The following is an 18,757-nucleotide window of genomic DNA, read 5'->3' on the forward strand; positions in this document are numbered from 1 at the left end:
AATCCGGAGGTTAGGGGAACTGCATTTGCAAAAAGACCCAAAACAAAGAAAAAATACCCCCCAAATGCCCAAAATCACCTGGAATTCCTTAAAATCAGCAAGAATAAGGAAGGGAGTGAGCAAATTGAACCTCTGGAAAATTCTGAAACCCATCTCAATTGCTCAAAGGCACTTTTTAACCCCCCAAAGCCACTCAAAACCACTTTAAATCACAAGGAGTTGGCAGGGTCAGCTAGAGGAATGAGTGGATTGAACTTCTGAACCCCACAAAATTGCGGAACCCACCCCCATCATTAAAAAATCTTGCCAAACCACAGATATTTTGCGGTTGGTGAGACCGGTCACAATTTCCCAGTCGTGGATACTTCCAACTGCGATTGGGAAAACCGCCATTGGTGAGGGATGACTGTGCTGTGCAGAGATCAGCACCAGTGGCATAGCTGCGAATTCAGGAGGGCATGCACTCACCATGGCCAGGCCCACCCTGACCGCCAGGGAAGCGAAGAAGTACCAGCGCTCCCTTCCTGCGTGTTCTCCCTCCACCACACCCCTGGCCAGCACAGTGGGAAAAGGCTCTCACATGGAAAGCTTTTTGCTCTGTGGGCCTCCGCTTGAAAAAGAGTGCACATCCCTGGTTCCTATGTCGCATAAAATGTCTAAATTTTGGAATTGCAGAGCCACGTGGCTGACCTTTTTGCTTCGGCAGTCCTCGATGTTTCAGCAGGCATCTTTGGGTTTGTGGACAATACTGTGCCGAAGGGACCAAGGGTCTGACTTGGTAGAAGGCAGTTTCCTAGGTTCTTAGGTGAACTCTTCTAAGTTTGATAAAGCATCAGAACAAGTTGTGACCAGGGGGGATCATCATGTGTAATCTTTATTGGCCACTGTCTGTGGTGTCGATTGATTGATTGACTGATCAAATGCCGTCAAGTCAGTGTCGACTCTTAGCGACCACATAGATAGATTCTCTCCAGGATGATCTGTCTTCAGCTTGGCCTTGAAGGTCTCTCCATGGTGCGTTCATGGCTGTCCTAATCGAGTCCATCCACCTTGCTGCTGGCTGTCCTCTTCTTCTCTTGCCTTCCACTTTCCCCAGCATTATGGACTTCTCAAGGGAGCTGGGTCTTTGCATCATGTGTCCAGAGTAGGATCGTTTGATTGTAGCCTGGTCATTTGTGCCCTGCGTGAAAATTCTGGGTTGCTTTGTTGTATGATCCATTGGTTTGTTTTCCTGGCTGTCCATGGTCTCCTCAAAAGTCTTCTCTAACACACAAGTTCAAAAGCGGCAATGCTTTTTCTGTCTTGCTTCTTCAAAGTCCAGCTTTCGCATCCATAGAGTGTCACGGGGAAAACCATTGTCCGAATGATTCTAATCTTGGTAGGTATAGATACGTCACGGCATCTCAATATCCTTTCCAAGGCCTTCATTTCAACCCTCCCAAGTGCTAGTCTGTGGCATATTTCTTGACTGCTGACAGTCGATCCTAAAAGGCAGAAGCTATCCACCACTTCCACGTCAATCCCTTTCTATGTGTCCATTTGTATCTTGGTCTTTGAGGCTCTAGTTGGTGCTTTACCTTGGAGCAGTTTCAATCAAGACGGGAGTGTTGGCAGCTCTTGCAGAGATTAGAATGTCTGCAGGTTCTCTGGAGGTTGAGAGATTCGACCCCTGTTTCCCAGTCCTAGAGTACACTTGGGCTGTTTTACTGCCTGCAGTCTGGGAGAAGCTGCTGCCAGTCTGTGTAGGCAACACTGAGTTAGATGGACCAAGGGTCTGGCTCAGTAGAAAGCAGCTTCTTATATTCCTACTATCCCACGTCGCTTTTCCTACCTCTTCAGATCAGGTCCTCAATCTTAGGCCCCCAAATGTGTTTGGACTACAACTCCCATCATCCCTGTGGCCATCGGGGCAGCGAATGATGGGAGTTGTAGTCCTAGAACATCTGGGAACCCGAGGTTGAGAACCCATTTATCCACAGGAATGCCACCCCCGGCTGTTGTCCACCTCTGGTCCCTTTGAGCCCCTTTGGCCTGCTCCAGAATTGGATTCCCAGCCAAGGCCCAACGGAACCCACATGAACCAAAGCTGCTTTTTAAAATGGCCCCCTCCGGTTTTCCTCCCTGCATGAGCAACATTCACATGTGTGTAGATGCTGCGAGGGCCCACGAGACACAAGAGTCCAGTGTGGAAACCCCTTAAATGGTGTGGCAGGACATACCTTCTGGAAGTTGCTTTTCCGAATGCAGGTACCTGTGGAGCAAGACAGGCGAGACAGTGAGGAACGTAACCCCAGGGCCCTCAAATGACCGATGCCAATCCAAGGAAGGGAGTCACCCTCCACCCAACAGAGCAGGCTTCTTCCACGCTGCAGCCCCTCATGGATCTCAACCGCTGGATGAGGAACAGAGGAAGCAGCCTGGTCCCGAGCCAGACCAGGGGTCCGTCTAGCTCAGCACTGTCTACAACGGGGCTGCTCAACTGCGGCCGTCCTGCAGATTCTGGACTACAACTCCCATCATCCCCCAACTACTGGCCACTGTGACTGGGGATGATGGGAGCTGTAGTCCAGAAACAGCTGGAGGGCAGAAGCTGAGTAGCCTTAAGGACAAGGGACAGCCCTGCTGGACCAGGCCCAAGAAGGCCTCTCTAGTCCAGCATCCTGTTTCCCACAGTGGCCCACCAGATGCCCCCTCTGGGGAGCCCACGGGCAAGAGGCGAGGGCAGGCCCCCCCGCTCTCCCCTGCTGTTGCTCCCCTGCCACTGGTACTGAGTGCCTCTGAGGCGGGAGGTGGCCTATAGCCCTAGGCCACTGATCGACCTCCATGGATTTGTCGAAACCCCTCTCAAAGCCAAACAGGCTGTGGGCTGTCACCACATCTTGATCGATGCACGCTGACTGGCAGCGGCTCTCCACCACCGCTTCGGGCTCAGGGGTCTTGCCCAGCCTTGCCTGGAGATGCTGCCAGGGACTGAACTTGGGACCTTCTGTGTGGCAAGCAGGGGCTCTCCCCCTGAGTGATGGCCCCGTCCCCGAAGGGGAAGCTCACATGTAGTCTCCCATCCAAATGCAACCCAAGGTGGGCCCTGCTTATCCAAGAGGGCCATTCATGCTTGCTCTCACCAGACCAGCTCTGCTCCACCCTGTCCCCGACCCAGTCAGTCTCCCAGGAAGGCCACTGGTGACGACCCATGGTGGACGGACACCCCTATCCCAATTCCATCCCATGTGCTGCCCACAGAAGGCCAGCAGGGGGCAGCAGCATCCTCAGAGCGACCCTTTCTCCTGGCCAACTTTGAGAATTACACAATGTCCCATATGTCAAGGGGCGGGGGGGGGCGGGGACCCCTCGAATGCAATATGGAACAAGATTCTTATCGCCCGCATGTCGGACACGGCCGATGTGGCCACCGGTGTGCTGATGGAGCCCGATAAAGCCGGCCGGATGTGGAGGGCAGCCCCACGCTGAGCGCGCCCAGCTGTCAGCTCTCTGGTTAGCGCCAGGGAGAGGGGATTAACCACACCAGCGGAGGCAAAAATGGGTCATGAATAGCGAAAGCCAGTCAGACCCGGTAGGGAGAGGAGGAGACGGGCTGGGCAGACATGGGAGGACACGGAGCTGGCTGTGTTCCAGTGGTGGGGGGGGGGGATTGGTGCCACTGCAAACACAGCTGCCCGGCCACTTTCCCTACCTTCTCCTGGGGTTCCTAAGCCTTGCCTCGGCCTGTCACTCTGCTGCTTTAGCAGGAGAACGAAGGGGCAGTTCCTTAATTATGAAGGCAGACTCATTTGTGGGCCTGATGCATTGAGCGAGGGATGGTAGGTCCCTGCCCCACAGAGCTTGCAGTGGGGGGCGGATGTTATGCAAACGCATCACGGGAAAGGTGGGTTCTGAGGAAGAGATTGGGGATGGGGCTGTCGCTCAGTGGAAGAGCCCCTGCTTTGCACTCAGAAGGGCCCCAGGTTTGACCCTGGCAGCAGAACTGCTGCCAGTCAATGCTGAGCTAGGTAGACCAAGGGTCTGACTGGTTGTTATAGGGCAGCAATGGGGCTGTAGCTCAGTGGGTGAGGAGCTCCCGGCAGGGCTGGGGAAGAGAGACCGAAGCGCTCCTCGCCGGCCAACGACAACAGAGCTCTCTCTGCTTGGCCTGGATCGCTTCCAAGCAGGGGAGAGGTTGTAGCTCCGCGTTGCCATTTTGGGAGTGTTGTTTTAGCGCTCGGACAGGCTGCGGCTTGTGAGCGGGGGGACACACGCTTGGCCTTGGCAGTGGCTTACAGACGAGATCCTTCCCCCCCCCCATGGTTAAAATAAAAGGAGGGAGGGAAGGAAGGAAGGAAGAGACAGCCACACACAGGATTAGACCAACAATGAAATCCACAGGTCAGATGATATCTCATGTAAAAACAAGCCTACAGGACTAGAAGCTTGCTTCTTCCTCTTCCTCTTCTTCATTTTATAAATAAGGAGCAGAAATCTGTAGCCAGTACCACATTCTGCCCATTCATGGCATCTTGGCATATAGCTCTATCCCATATCTCTATCTCATATCTCATATAAAGAGGGGCTTGCATTGATGTGCAGCAGGGGTTCACAGGCTCGGGTCCCCAGATGTGCTTGGATTACAACTCCCATTGTCCCCTGCCACAACAGCTGGATGCCATGGAAGATGGGAGTCGTAGTCCAACAACAGCTGGGGTTGAAAATTTGAGAAGCCCTGCTCTATGTGAAAATAGGCCCACTCCCCTATACACCCACTGTATACTCAGGGCTACATCATCATCATCATCATCAATAAATAAAAACAAAACTTTATTTGTTAGCCACCCCATAAGAAATTTTTCTCTGGGCGGCTCAAGCCTGTGATTCCATGAATGGGCGGAATGTGGTACTGGGTTCAGATTTCCACTTCCGGAGAATTGCAGATTTCTTGAATACAATTAAAGAAGAGAAAAACAAGTTTCTAGTCCTGCTGAAACTTCAGCAGCCAGAATTGGGGGGTTGAATAAGGTTTCCGGTGTTTGGGGAGAGGCAGAGCTTCACTGCCCAACAGACCTCCTTGCTCAGAGGAAAATTTTTTAAAAATCCAAACTTGTAAGCAAGGCAGAATACATTTTGCAAAATAGGAGAAATTATGCATCTTTGCACCACTTCCGTGGGTCGCAAAATTCCGCATTTCCTGGCACAGGTTTTGGCCTGCCTGACTCAGGAGAGAGTTCCATTTTTTAAACACAGAGGATGCATTGATCCGGCATATTGCTTGCTGAACAGCATGGATACTATACCTGATGGCGGTGTAGATGGACTTGTGGTTAGTGTGGCCGCTCACGCCTTCCGCATCGAAGGTCACCACCTGTGGAGGGGGAAAAGTCATTATGGCAGGTCTGACCCCACAACCTTCCTTTTTAAACAGTGTATGCCTGGCCCTTTCCCATATGATAGGGGTTCTCAAATTAGGGTCCTCAGGTGTTGTGGAACTACAAGTCCCATCACCCCCTTTGATTGGGGGTGATGGGAGTTCTAGTCCAACAACACCTGGGACCTTTCCTTTGCTTGCTCAGAGTGGCCACATACATTGAAAGGAAACAATCTGGCAAACTCGCTGCTGGACCCCATCTTTTCTCTCTGGCATCTTTGTCCCAGTGTGTTTTACCTCTGTCACAGCCTGGGCTGCCCCAGAGACACGAAAAGGGGACATGGGTAAGATACTGAGGGTCTCCTGGGAGCCGCCGTCAAGGCAACTCATAGGGATAAGGAGTGGTTGACTGAAGCCCTTCTGCTCTACAGCGCCCTCCCTGGCAGTGGCAGGAGAGGAAATTGCAGCCCGAAGAATCATGTGACCTGGGGAGCCAATGGGGTGCTTGCTAGGCCTGGGTAAGAGCCCCTCTGGGCTTGGCTCCCCAATCTGAGTTTCTTGGGAACCTGACCACCAGCTCACTCTTACATAAGAACATACAAAGCTGCCTTCTACTGAGGCAGACCCTTGGTCCACCGAGCTCAGCATTGTCTACACTGACTGGCAGCAGCTCTGCAGGGTTTCAGGCCCAGATCTTCAGGCCGGAGTCTCTCCCAGCCCTACCTGGAGATGCCGCCAGGGACTGAACCTGGGACCTTCTGCACGCAAAATAGACAGTCTCTCCCTGAGCTGCGGCCCCATCCTCGAAGGGGAATATCTTACAGCACTCACGTGGAGTCACTCATCCAAATGCAAGCCAGGGGAGACCCTGCTGAGCAAAGGGGACCTTTCATGCTTGCCGTCTGCCTCGGGCCTCTTCTGGATCCTCATTCACTCGCCCTGGGACCTGACTGACCACGCCATTGCCTCGGAAGGGCCAGCATCCCTGGACCGACGGCATGCCCAGCAGGCAACTAAGAAGGTGCCCGGGGTGTCGCTATAATTGAGCGGATGGGTTCAAAGAATCCGGGGGCCCCAGCTCCTGAGGAGCCCCCAGCTCCACCCCTCCCTTATTTTTCTCCCCCTCCCCCCTCACTCTGAGGGGCCGCCGGGGAGAAGAGCGAACACGGGCCCTCTCTCCCCTGGCTACACCCCTGGGAGGTGCCCGGCCTCACCCTGAGAAACGGGGCTCTTCTCAGAGCACCCTTGGCGGAGCTGGGTCACGCAGCCCCAGCGGGCAGGGGCCGTGGGCGTGCCTAGGTGCGTGGGTCGGCCAAGGAGAAAGCTGCCCTGGGGAGAGACCTCCCTCCCTCCTTGCCGGGCTGGTTCTGCTTTGCCCCTTGTGCTTCTCCTCGGCTCTTCCCAGCTGGCTGCTGGCGCAAGCTGGCGCCTGCAGGCAGTGGGGAGAAGCTTGCCAAGGGAAGATCAAAGGGCCGTCCTGCCCCTGGGTAAGCCACCCGTCTCCACCGTGCCAAGAGGTTCACCACCCACCCACACAGCGTTCTGTGGGGAGGGTGGAGAGCAGCCAAAGGCCCCAAGGAAACTCAAGGTGCTGCCTCTGCCCTCTTACGGGAGAGTTTCCCGCTCTGCCTGGCAATGGGGCAAGCAAACCCCCGCTCATCTCAACACCCAGCTTCCCTCGCTGCAACCGCGCTAAAACAAATCATCGGTCCAGTCAATCATTACGGTCCAAGACCAGCATAAGAGAGAACAGTAGAGCATGATGCAAAATCATATGACAATAAAAACAAATTAGGGAGCCATCAATCTATATTACTATAAAATTACTACTCTTGTCCCGTGCCAACCAGGGATTTCCCAACCGCGGGTTTGAGTATCCACGACTGGGAAGTTGTGTCCACCCTCGCCAACCGCAACCCGAGAAGCTGCGGTTTGGTGACTTTTTTTCCAATTTGGGTGGGTTTTTCTGGTTTTTTCCGGGGGTTGGGGTCATTTTCTGGGGTCGGGGTGATTTTGGGAGGCAATTTTCGAGGGTTTGGGGGGAAAATTCAAGGTTTCGGGGGTCATTTCCGGAGGTCAGGGTGTAATTTCGATGTTCAGGGGGGATTTTTTTCTATTTTTACTGTGTTTTCCAATTGTTTCATGACCACGATTCCCCTAACCCCATTTTCAATTAATCCCTGTTACTTCCCAACCACAAATTCACCAACCGCGAGGGTTTCCTGGAACAAAACCCTCAGGGTTGGAGAGGGACGACTGTATTATAATACTATAAAGCTGCTATCCTTAGGTGGTATCTATGAGATTATTAAACAGCTATAATTAAGAAATTATGAACATACAACATGTGAAATATATAGGATGCAAAAAGCAATGGCTAAAACGGGGTATATAAAATAAGGCGTCTAACTAGGAGCACGAAACATGATTAAATAGCCAGCGGTTTAAAACTACGCAGAGGTGAGGCAAGGGAATGGCTGGGCAGTTGCGACCCTCACTGCCACGCAGAACTTAGCAGCATTCTTTGTGAAGGCCGGGTCTCCATGCAGAAGCAGCAACCGGGGATAGACATGCTTTGGGCGGCCAGGGTACTTGCGAAGCAGCGGAAATATAAGCTTGGCCCAAATGCCTCTGAAAAGAGGGCAAAAAGCGGAGGACATGCAACCGTGCTAACTTCTACTGCTTTGATGGGCTTGCTCGGATGCCAAAGGCAACGGCAGGGGGAAGAGCCCAGCCCAAAAAGAAACACAGGGAGGAGCATACCCTTCATTCATTCATTCATTTTTACATTTGTATCTCGCTCTTCCTCCAAGGAGCCCAGAACGTTTATCCTCACAACAACCCTGTTTATCCTCACAACAACCCTGTGAGGTAGGTTAGGCTGAGAGATGCTGGCCCAGAGTCACCCAGTGAGTTGCTTGGCTGAGTGGGGATTTGAACTCAGGCCCCTGAAGAAGGGGCTTTCTGGCCCGAAACTGGTTGGGACTTGTTCTCTGCCAGTCTGTGTTAGTGCTGGAGCTGCCTGCAACCTTGGAGAAGCTGCTGCCAGTCTGTGTAGATAATACTGAGCTAGATGGACCAGTGGAAGGCCGCTTCCTAGGTCCCTATGCTCCTTTTTATCTCTGGATTTTATTGCTGTTTAATAACTTTTCTTTTTGAAAACTGTGTTTCCTGGTTTCATTACTCTTGTGCTTTGCATGGAGGCTGCTTGCTGGTGGAAGGAGGGCTACAAATCCCATCAATGCGCAGAAGTCGGCTTGCTATCGACCCAGAAGTCGTCGTTGGCATGCCATGTCCAGCCCAGCTTGGAAAACCACGTCGCCAGCTGGGATAGTGGGACTGGGCCGCCTTCGCTGTCTGTTCTGCAAGAGCTGACTTTTGTGCATAAACCCAGCCCAGAAAACATCATTTTCAAGTCCTGGTTTCGAGCATGTTAACCACAGGGTTTTTCCCCCCTACTCTTGCACTATTTTGCTGTTGAGCTTGGACGCAATACGGCCGTGTGCCCCCCCCCCCCCGGCAGGACCGAGTCTTTCCGCTGACTTCCAGGCCAGCTGGGAAAATGAGCAAGGACATCAGGGAAGGGAAAGAAAACGAGAGAGCACGCGCGCGAGAGAAAACACAGCCTCCTCTTTTCCTCCCAGAACCTGCTGGGACCATCGATGTTCTTGCTGCTGCCAGGTGGCTGAGAAATTCCACCAACAGGAAAGCCCCTGGCCTGCGTGACTTTGCATGCCAGAGAGTCAGAGGACGTCTGCCTCCACCTTACCTGACACACATTAACCTCTTTCCTTGCAGGGCACTGGCTCCGATTAATTCTGCCGATGCTGCTGAAATCCATCCACAGCCATTGAGTTTACCCAAGCCCAGGATGGCATTTATGCAACAGTGCCACCCACTGGCGGCCGTGGGAAATGAGTGGAGCATGCATTTCAATGCACTTCAGTGTCGATTAACACACTCCGTGCTGCGGGGGACGGTGGCAACGGCGCTGGCGTGGTGCGAATGCCTGCCTTAAGAGAAGCTGGACGGCCGATGCAAAGTCAGTGCATTCACACTGGGCTCACGAGAGCCAGTGCCGTGCAGTGGCTAGAGCAGGGGAGTTGCAGGTCGTAGTCCGACGACAGGCCATTTCCTGGCAAGTCTCTTGAAGGCCCCATTTGGATACTAGCCACAAACTTTTTAAAAGCCAACTCAGACAGTGGCCATTCATGGATGGGGTTTCAGGAGGAAACCTGTAAAGAAGGAAGCACTCCAGATTTCTCCTTACCAGGTTGATGCGGTTGCTTTCAAGATGCTTCATGATCAGGGCAGCGAGCAGGTGCAGGTCCCATTCCACAGACGGATGGTCTGGAAGATCCCTGGGGATAATGAAAGAAAACAACCAGTCAAACGGACACTGCGGAAGGAATCTGTAACGCAGCGAAGAACATTTCTTTTGGTTAAAGGAAGAGAACTTTCTGTAGCTCAGTGGCAGAGGGTCCCCGGTTCAGTCCCTGGCAGCATCTCTACGTAGGGTGGGAAAGTCCCTGCCTAGAACCTTGGAGAGCATAATCAATGTCTATTTCGATCAAAAATCAAGCACAAAGTTTAGAACTAACAAATAAAAACATTGCAACCAACTGGATCAGGACTGTGTCAATTGGATATCTGTTTGGCTTGCTTGTTGCCTCAAGAAATAAGGAGTTCTATTGGAAGACCCAATGACAGTAACTTCTTTGTCATTTCCAGTTTCCACTTGGACAAATAGTCATCTGAGAGGACCAAGGGAGTTAATCCAATTGGGAAGAACTGCACCTTAAGCCAACAGATGATGCTACACTTCCCAGGCATCCCAGTCTCCTTGGGGAGCTGCTGCCAGTCAGTGTAGACAATCCTGAAATAGATGGACTGAGGGTCTGACTCAGTAGGTGGCAGCTTCCTAGGGGGTGGGTCTGTTGCTCAGTGATGGAGCCCCTGCTTTGTAGGCAGAGGCCCCAGGTTCAATCCCTGGCAGCATCTCCAGCAAGGGCTGGGAAAGACCCTTTTCTGTCGGAAACCCTGGAGAGCCGCTGCCAGTCAGTGCAGACAACTCCGAGGTAGATGGGTCTAGTGGTCTCCAATGGGATAAGGGTACTTCATCGCTTCATATGAATGTAATGTCGTTTGAGAGCAGCTTTGAATTTTGATTCATTACGATTTCCCCCTGAAGGGCTTCCTGCCCCGAAAAATGTTGGGACTTGGATTCTGCCATAAATCGCCATCCCTGCTTTCCCCTTCTGTCTGTGTTGGTGTGGTGCTTCCCCACCCGCCTATTTGTACCGCTGCTGCTGGACTACAACCCCCATCATCCACAGTGGCCAAGAGTCAGGGATGATGGGAGCTGTAGTCCAGCCACAGCCGCAGGGCCCAAGTGGAGCAGGCCTGCTCTCAAGCCACCTTGGCCAAGCACCGGTCGGGTCAGGCTTGCCTTTGAAAAGGCTGCTGAGCACTGGGGCAGGTTTTAACTCGTCCTGGACGATGAAGGTCACTTTTGTTGAACGGAAGCCAACAGCTGGAGGCCACCGAGTGAAATCCATGGGAGCAGGGCAGTGAGCCAAAATTAACTCCTGCGTCTCACGGCAGGGGCAAAGGGCACCCAACGGCTGCCAGGGACGGCGAGAGGGGGCTCATCAGCCCCAGACGTTGGGGTCAGTCAGTGCCTCAAAGGGCTCCAGTTCAGTACAATTGGTGCTTCACAAGATCCTGCAGCTGCAAAGGGACCATCAAGGACACCCCCTGAGGAGCTGAAGTCCTGGAGACGTCGCAGAGAATCAGTCCGCTCACTGCTTCGTTCATGGGGGCCGGGACAAGCCTCCTATCTAGCTCTGGGAGCTCCGTGGGCAGCTTACGATTCAATAGTAGTAGTAGTAGTAGTAGTAGTAGTAGTAGTAATAATAATAGCTAAGCATTAGCCTTTGTAGAAGTGGAGGTATGGAGCAGAACGTGCAGTCACTCTTCTGCTCAAAAATTATTTTCAAGCCAATTTACATCACATGCAAATGAGACACCTGGATTTGGAAAGCCAGAACATGGCAACACTGTGGAACTCCCCCCCACTGCCCCGCTCTCTACCAAAAGCCCACCAAAGCGGACCAGTTGCTCTCCTGCCATGCTTTTGGAACACACCCAGACCGTGGCCTGAATGCTACGGAACGAGACCGGCGAGCGGACCCCAGCAGCGGGAGAAGCGGCACAGAGCGAAGGTACCCGCAGATCAGATCGCTGCGCTTTTAAAAACAGCGTGTGTTTCAAGAACTATGGTCTCTGTGGGCAAGAAAGCGACCCCGTTCTGAAGTGTGGTGGGACCTGCGCTGAAGGGCAGCCCAGCTGAGTGGGATTTACAGCTCCGGGGCTCGCCAGTTATTTGGCACTGATTGGGTTAACGCAGGGGCAGTGCTGCCCGGCTCAAGGTCCCAGGCCTGGAGAGAGGGGCTTGGACTTGAGCACCTGCCCTGCAGCCTGTTCCCTGCCCGGCCACCCACCCACCCCCTTGCTTCGGGTCCTCCGTTGCCCCACCAGAGCGGCCTGCCAAAGCCAGACCCCCATCAAGAGATCAACCGCACAACGCTGAGCCTTGGGAGGGTTATACGTTTACAGCCGGTCTCCATGCACACCAAAGGGCAGGGGACGCCTGCGAAACTGGGATGGGGCGGCGAGGCGTGTGAGCAGCAGTTCAAGTTCCAAGTTGGAGGACATTCCCCACGGGGTCCCTCGGCCTGTTGCAGAAGAGCTCTGCCCTGGCGTGGCCCGTGGAGGGCGAGGTCAGGTTCTGTCCAGAGGAGGACGTTGGCTTCAGACAGACAGACCCGTCTGGGGCAAAGCTGGTTTTGAGAAAGGAGGCTGCCATTTTCAGGAGCGGCTTGGCGCCAAAAGAGCAGTTCATTGCCCCCTGCCAGTTCCCGATGGCGTCACCACCGTGCCTGTGGATCTGCACGGCCTTTGTTCATGAGATGCCTTCCTCCCCCGCCAAGATGGCCTCGGACCTCAGCAGCCCAAGAGAAGACAGTCTCTCCCTTCTCCAGTCCCGAAATATAGTGCTTGGTGACGAAGATGGCAGGTGGGACGCCCAACACGTCTGCCAACAGGACACATGTGGTTTATTGGAAGCACCTTCAGTGCCTTCCTATAAAAATGCTCCAGGTGGGAGACAAGAACATGGAACTTAAGGCAGCACCCACCTGAAGCCAGTCGCCAAAATTCTGCCACATGCCTCCGTGACCAAGAGATAGTGCTCCGGGCCATGCAGGTGGGGCCAGACTCCATGCCAAACGGCTACTGCCCAGTAAGCCACAGTACAGAGCTTGGAGCCGTGGTCCATCTGGCTCACTACGGCTCTCCAGGTTTCAGGCAGAGAAGGGTCTTTCCCAGCCCTGCCCGTGCCCCCCGCCCCCCCAATGCTGCCAGGGGCTGAACCTGGCAATCCACAGCCACAGAGCACATACTGTTTACTTGCTGCTCTGCTTAAAGTAGGGGTTCCCCACCGCAGGCAGGACCTCAGATGTTGTTGGACTACAAATCCCATCACCACCACCACCCTGGCCACAGTGGCAAGGGATGATGGGAGTTGTAGTCCAATAACACCGGGGGTCCCACACCTGAGAACCCCTGACTTAAAGGGATTTAAATCCTGACTTCCTGCTAAAATACCGACAGCAGTGAATTATAACATGAAGAAAATCAGGTAGGGGTGTGTGTGTTTTAAATCCATGACGACAAACCAACCAAATTAAGCATTCATCTGAAAACAGCTCAAACTTCCGTAATCACGACTGAGGACAGCAGCTGGGCAAATCTCGTCTTAACGGGGCCTGTGGAGAGAGGTGAGAGCCGCGTTGGGTTCTGTCCCCTCGTGCTGCAGAGCTGGGGCTCTCCAGATTGCGGGCTGACTCTGTCGTAGTGGGAAGCATTCCAAGCATCTCCTCCAGCCGATGTGTGTCATCATTACATCCCGTCGCCATGAATGATGGATGACTTCTCAGCAGGAGCCTAATACCTGTCCTCAGAGATGACACTGCTGCTTATCGTAATGTGACATCTGGTCTCCGTCTGACGTCAGTGCCTGGTGATAAATGGGAGCACAAGATGCAGCAAGAACAAGTTCATATTCATCCCCTTCAGATGGGAACACACAGCAGAGGCTTCTGGGAGAGTAGAAAACCCGGGGGAAGGAAAGCTCGTTCAGAGAAGGAGGCTTTGTGCGGGAATCACAGGAGTGAATACAGCGTAAGGGCACATTCAAAATATGCTCCAAGAAGCTGCATTTTATTCCTGTCCTCAGCAACCATACTCAGCATTCCTGGTTCTGTATTTGGGGTCCGCTCCAGCAGTGGAAAAAATAAGCCCAATCCGGGCACAGGGCCTATTGCCCCTCAACAGTGCCACCACCCTCCTTTTGCATGAAGTGAAGGCCAGAAACAGCACGAGGAAAGTCAAGGCTTGCACATACCGCTTCTTCAAAGGTGGCCCACTAAGGCTGCCTTACCCAAAAGTGCTCCCCCACCCAAATTGGAGGATGTTAGATTAGGCCCCTCTCAGGCTATTCCCGCAACCCAGTTCTCTGACTCTTTTCTTCTGGATATAGGAAGCTGCCTTCTACTGAGTCAGACCCTTGGTTCATCTAGCTCGGTATTGTCTGCCCTGACTGGCAGCAGTTCGTCCAAGATGGCCGGCAGGCGTCGTCCTCCGCCCTACCTGGAGAGGCTGCCAGGTATTGAAGCAGGGACCTTCTGCACGCGAAGCAGGGACTCTGAGCTACGGCCCCAGCCCCAAAGGCCTTAAAAAGATGGCCAAGCTGGGGACGGCCTTTCGAGCGTTCCTCCTGCCTCGTTTTCTCTCCCAGTTCCAAATCCAGAAGTCCCAGCTGCCCGCTTCCTTTGTGCCAGGCAGGAAATCCAGCAGCGCAGAGGGGGCGGCTGGTCAGACGAAAGGGAAGCCAGCCGGCTCTTTCCCAAGAAGTAGCTGAGGTTTTTTGTTTGGGGTTTTTAAAGAGAAAACCACCTCCAGGCTGGTACACGATGTCCCCCTGCTGTGTGGCCCTTCGCCTGCAGAGACAGGGCTTCCGTGCTGAGCTGAAAACCCCACGCAAATCGTCCTTTGCAGCGTCCAGTCCCTGCCGGCGTCTGTTGCTGGCATGTCTGTGTGATGGGAGCAAGGAAACGGCCCCGATGGAGCTTCCAAGGCATCAGGGGTCTACTGCCTCTCATTTCGCTATCCCACTGAGCAGCCACTGGGAGAGTGATCCTCCATGAATTCGTTTGGCAATAGGAACCTGCCACAGGCTGAGTCAGACCTCTGGCCCATCTAGCCCAGGACAGACTGGCAGCGGCTTCTCCGGGGTTCCAGGCAGGAGCCTCTCCCAGTCGGAGAGCCAGGCTTGCGGCAGCAAGCAGGAACGGGCCCATTTGCTAAGCAGGGCCCACCTTGGTTTGCAATAGGATGGGTGGCTACACGGGAGTGCTGCCTGCTGGCGGAACGCAGGGGAACCCAAATCCACCCAAGCAGCCTGCCTTTGAGCCCCACATGCTGGGGGCACACATCTCTAATCCCTTTTGGGCAGGGGTGGCCAACCCTGAGGCTCTCCAGCTGTGTCTGGACTCCAACGCCCATCACCCCCCTGCCACAATGCACTGCAGCAGGGGATGATGGCCTGTGTCATCCACTGGTAGCTGGAGAGCCAAAGGGTGGGCGCCCTGAGCTGGGAGCGCCACTGACAGCCACCGACGGCAACTCTGGCTCTCTGGCTGGGATGGGGTTTGGCCGGGGCAGCACCTCCTGGATCCTCCCGCTGTGGCCGGACTCCAGTTCCCATCACCTCCCCACCCAGCCACAGTCCAACGTCTGCAGGCCCGGGATGAGATGGCTCCGAGGAGGGGGGCTGTCGCCCAAAGCCCCTGGGCTCAATCCGGCAGCCAGCCTCTCCTGATGGCCAGCAGCCCCTTCCCCATTCCCACCGTGGCAGGGGGCCGTTGCCTCCTGGGGCTTGTCGGGAGTTCCGATGAGCGCCCCGCCAGCAACCCTAACCCTCTGAGGCCTCTCCACCGCCCGGAATGCAAACACAATGGGAGCCAGAGGCCTTTGCCGGAACCGCAGAGGAGCTGGCAGGCTGCCGCCCCGCCTCCTCTCCCGTGCTCGAGAGTAACCCCGGGTGCCGTCCCAGCACGCAGGCCTCCCCTCCCACTGCCGCCGCCGGGACCTGCGCTGTGCAGCTCTGACCCTTTGGCCCACTGGAGCCCCTCCCATGGGGCCTTTCCATGGGGGGGGGTGCCAGGAGAAGGGGGCGGCCAAGGAGCTCAGCTGCTGGAGAGGTGTGTTCTTCGGAGCCCAGCCTGCTGCCTGCACGGTCTTGGGCTGATTTGCTGTTCGGGTGAGGGCGTGCCAGCAGCAACTCCTCCGGGTGGGAGAGGGAGCTGCTTTACGCCGAGTCAGACCCCTGGTCCGTCTCGCTCAGGGCTGCCCACACCGACTGGCAGCAGCTCTTCAGGGTGTCAGGCCCAGCCCTGCCTGGAGATGCTGCCAGGGAGTCCACCTTCTGCTACCGAGCTACGGCCTCATCCCCTAAGGGGAGCAGGGTGTCTCCCCTCCAGAGGCAAACCCTTTCTTGCTTAGCATTCCTGCTCACTACCACAAGACCCAATCTCCTCCCCAAATAGAAACAAGGGCCCACACGAGGCCCGAAAGGTGCTTCAGGTGGCCTTCCCTTGGTCCCAATCCTTCAGCACACAAGCCTGCAGCAAACCTGCTCCACGTAGGGGGTGCAGGATCTGCCCATTTACAGTCACCCCTCGCCCACCGCAGTTTTCCCAATCGCGGGTTTGAGCATCCGCGGCTGGGAAATTGTGACCGGTCTCGCCAACTGCAACCCGAGTATCCGCAGTTTGGTGAGCTTTTTTAGTAATTTGGAGGGGTTTTTTGTTTGTGGGGGGGGATGTGTTCTGCAATTTGGGGGGGTGTTCATAGGTTCAATCCACTCATTCCTCTCGCTGATCCTGCCAACTCCTCATGATCTTGAGTGCTTTGGGGGGGTTCAAAAGTGCCTTCAAGCGATTTGGGGGGTTCAACATTTCCCAGAGGTTCCATTTGCTTATTTTTGGTGGTTTGAAGGGCAATTTTTGGCAATTTCCCCAGTATTCTTTCTTTGATTTTTCCGTCTTCTTGTGACCACCGTTCCCCTAACCCCCGCATTCCCATGGATTTCCATTGCTCGCCAACTGTGAATTTGCCAACGGCGAGGTCTTGTCAGAACGCAGCCCTCGTGGTTGGCAAGGGATGACTCTCTATTGACTGAGACCTGAATGAACACTGCCCAGCCCTGCCTTGCTCTCCACACAGTACAGGGCAGGTTCCTGGGTTCCGGATGGCGGTGCCAAATCCCCACTGAACCTTGAGACTGATTTGGTGCCGCAGTCTCTGTGGCCTTGAAGCTCTTTCTAGAGAGCTCAAGCGAGCTTCCGTGGCCGTCCACACACACAGACCCCAAAGTTGGCTCTGTTCACGGTGGAAAGCAACGGAGCACACGGTGATCTCGGCTGACAGCATGGAGCCACGCAGGGCCTGCGGGGAGAGGGGAGACTGTCCATGCAGCTGTCCTAGGGAGGGATTTCCATCCCCCGCTGCCAGCCCTGTCCTGGCGCAGCCCCTGGGTGGGCCTTTGCCGAGCCTACATGGCTGAAATGCTTGAGTGGAGAATATGCAGCTTACAAATAGGGTGAAGGATATTATACAACTGGGAAAGGTGCAGAAGAGGGCAACCCAGATGATGATCAGGGGCCTGGAGCACCTTCCTCACGAGGCCAGGCTACAGCATCTGAGGCTCTTTACCTTGGAAAAGAGGCGACTAAGGGGAGACAGGATCGAAGTGTATGCATGGAGTGGAGAGGGTGGACAGAGAGAAATTCCTCTCCCTCTCTCCCAACACTAGAACCAGGGGTCACCCCGTGAAACTGAAGGCTGGGGAATTTCGGACTGACAAGAGGAAGTCCTTTTTCACACATTCTCTGCCACGGGGTGTGGTGTTGGCCACCAACTTGGATGGCTTTAAAAGGGGCGTAGAAAGATTCATGGGCTATCAATGGCTACTAGTCTGGTGGCTGTGGGCCACCTCCAGCCTCAGAGGCAGGATGCCTCTCAGTCCCAGTTGCAGGGGAGCCACAGCAGCAGGAGAGAGGGCATGCACATTCCTCTTGCCTGTGGGCTCCCCCATGGCATCTGGTGGGCCACTGGGAAAGAGGAGGCTGGACTGGATAGGCCTCCTTGGGCCTGACCCAGCAGGGCTCTTCTTATGTAGGGTGAAATCTCAGGTGAAAGCAGCTCTCTCCAAGTCGGCTTCAAACAGACCCAAACAACCCTGACTTTCACCATGCCTAAATCTAACTATTTGCATCATTACTGTCGTCATTTTGCCCTCCTCTTCCATATCAGAACAAGCACACGATAGCAGACAAAACCATTCAAACAACAACAAAACACCAACATCAAAAATACAAAAGCAGGGAAACTAGGACGAAAGCAGCAGCAAGAATATGGCAAAGCTCATCGAAAGTCACAGCAGCTTAAAACAAAGGGGAGCTTCACTGATCTCACAAGATTATATCCAAAGGCCGGATTCAATCAGAGATTTTTCGCCTGCTGTTTGAAAACATGCAAGAGAAGGAGCCCGACATATCCTGCAGGGAGTTCCACAGATACAGCATCCCCAAACAGGTCCTGTCTGTGCTGCTCACAAGACAAGGCGCCACAACCACAAGAGAGTTCTGGATGTGTCCCAGGTTGCCTCTTTGCCCCACAAAGGGCGTCGGAAGACAGACATGACTCCTGCTGAGCTGTGCAGGAATCTCTTCCTGGGAGCGACTCCAGAATCCTGGGCTAGGCACTGGAGCTCTATAGCAAACCTCCAGGGGCTTCTTGGAAGGGGGCTCCCCCAAGATCGGAAGTTTAAAAGCCGAAAGGCTGAAGCACGCCTTTCATTTTCCTCCTCTGGACGTCTCCGTGGAGGGGGATGGTTGTGAAACACCAGTCCTTCCAGGAATTGCTGGCAAGGAAAGCTCCCCGTCTGTTGCCTGTACTGCTTATAATTTGCCTTGTTTAGTTCTTCAAGCCAAAATCTGTTTGCTTTTTTTTTTTTTTTTTTACAAAAAAAAGTCTGGGAGTTTCCTTGCCAAGACTGAGGGGAAGAAAAAATGGCTTGCTCACTGTTAGATGTTTTCACTAGGCGAAGAGAGCTGATAAATCATATCGGAGTCTGCAAAAACACCAAGTTTTTATAGTGAGAAAGAAGGCACTCGGCCTTAAAACCAGAACAGCTTCCTGAACATTCAACACGGCGTCCCCGCTTGTGCGTTGAGGACAGAACGCCCCTCTTCTCATATGGGGATTCTGTGAGAGTAC

General features: G+C 54.1%; 1 protein-coding gene across 1 annotated transcript in view; it reads right to left on the minus strand.

The window, feature by feature from the left end:
- Positions 1-18,757, minus strand: part of PIGL (phosphatidylinositol glycan anchor biosynthesis class L) — a 35,670-nt gene that overhangs the window by 6,106 nt on the left and 10,807 nt on the right. Inside the window, exons 3-5 of the mRNA XM_053275013.1 lie at positions 9,624-9,714; positions 5,283-5,350; positions 2,220-2,251 (exon numbers count right to left, since the gene is read on the minus strand). Of these exons, the coding sequence (XP_053130988.1) occupies positions 2,220-2,251; positions 5,283-5,350; positions 9,624-9,714 (191 nt within the window). The remainder of the gene's footprint in view (positions 1-2,219; positions 2,252-5,282; positions 5,351-9,623; positions 9,715-18,757) is intronic.

This window comes from Hemicordylus capensis, chromosome 12 (genome assembly GCF_027244095.1).
Source record: "Hemicordylus capensis ecotype Gifberg chromosome 12, rHemCap1.1.pri, whole genome shotgun sequence".
Lineage (NCBI taxonomy): Eukaryota > Metazoa > Chordata > Lepidosauria > Squamata > Cordylidae > Hemicordylus > Hemicordylus capensis.